General features: G+C 69.7%; 1 protein-coding gene across 1 annotated transcript in view; it reads left to right on the top strand.

The window, feature by feature from the left end:
• Nucleotides 1-120: 120 nt before the first annotated feature.
• BICRA (BRD4 interacting chromatin remodeling complex associated protein) overlaps nt 121-992 on the top strand; it is a gene marked incomplete at its 3' end in the record, with an annotated part of 13,021 nt that continues 12,149 nt past the window's right edge. Inside the window, exon 1 of the mRNA XM_057388007.1 lies at nt 121-222. Coding sequence (XP_057243990.1) covers nt 121-222 — 102 coding nt within the window. The remainder of the gene's footprint in view (nt 223-992) is intronic.

The following is a 992-nucleotide window of genomic DNA, read 5'->3' as shown; positions in this document are numbered from 1 at the left end:
CCCCGCCGCTCCTCCCGCACGCACCCGAAGAGGCCCCCGAGGAAGGACTGGGCCCCCCGGACCTTCCTGTCGGCCTCGCTCAGGAGCCGCTGCGCCTCCGCTTCCTTCCCCGCCGCCGCCATGACGGCCCCGCCACAGCCCCACGTGACCCCGGCGCCCGCGTCACGTGATCCGGTTTTCCCGCCGCGGCGCCCCCTGGCGGGCGGGAGGAGCGAACGCGGGGTTGGGGGCGGGGTTTATGCAAATAGCAGAGCGCCGCTCGGGTGGTGGAATGCCACGGAGGGGGCGTGGTTTATTGTGATTAACGTGGAGGGGGCGTGGTTTATGCAAAGCAGAGAAAGTGCTATAGTCTGCGAAGGGGCGTGGTTTATGTAAATGAGAAAAACAGGGCTGGCGCGCCGTGCTGGGGGGCGCGGTTTATGCAAATATAAAGACCGCGGGGGCGTGGTGTATGCAAATGAACTCCCCCTCGGGGGGGGCTTGGCTGCTGAGGCGCCAGCGCGGGGGCGTGTCTATTCTAATGCCTGTCCGGGGGCGCGGTTTATGCAAATATAAAGATCGTGGGGGCGTGGTGTATGCAAATGATCCCCCCCGGGGGGGGCTTGGCGGCTGAGGCGCCAGCGCGGGGGCGTGTCTATTCTAATGCCTGTCCGGGGGCGCGGTTTATGCTAATTAATTCCTCTCCGCCGCTCTCTGGGGGGGCCGCGGGGCCGGGGGGGGGTCCCGTTAAACCCCCCCGTARCTCCCCGTGCCCGCCGCGTCCCCCCCCGGCCCCGCTCCGGCCCCTCCAGGCCCCTCCGGCGCGGCGGCCGCGATCAGGCAGCGCCGCGAACCCCTAAGCGGCGGGGCCCGGCGGGGTCCTGGCGGCGTTGCCCGTGCGGGGGCGCCTGGGAGACCCCGCGCCGGGCGCCGCTCAGGCCTCACGGTGAGTCCGCCACAAAAAGCAGCGAATTCGCCCCAAATCGCGGCTCTGTCGCGACAGGCGGCGGCGA

Source organism: Malurus melanocephalus, unplaced genomic scaffold (genome assembly GCF_030028575.1).
Source record: "Malurus melanocephalus ecotype Western Australia unplaced genomic scaffold, MMel_1.1 scaffold_1488, whole genome shotgun sequence".
NCBI classification, from domain to species: domain Eukaryota; kingdom Metazoa; phylum Chordata; class Aves; order Passeriformes; family Maluridae; genus Malurus; species Malurus melanocephalus.
Note: the sequence above shows the minus strand (reverse complement) of the source record. Positions and strands in the feature narration are given on the sequence as shown.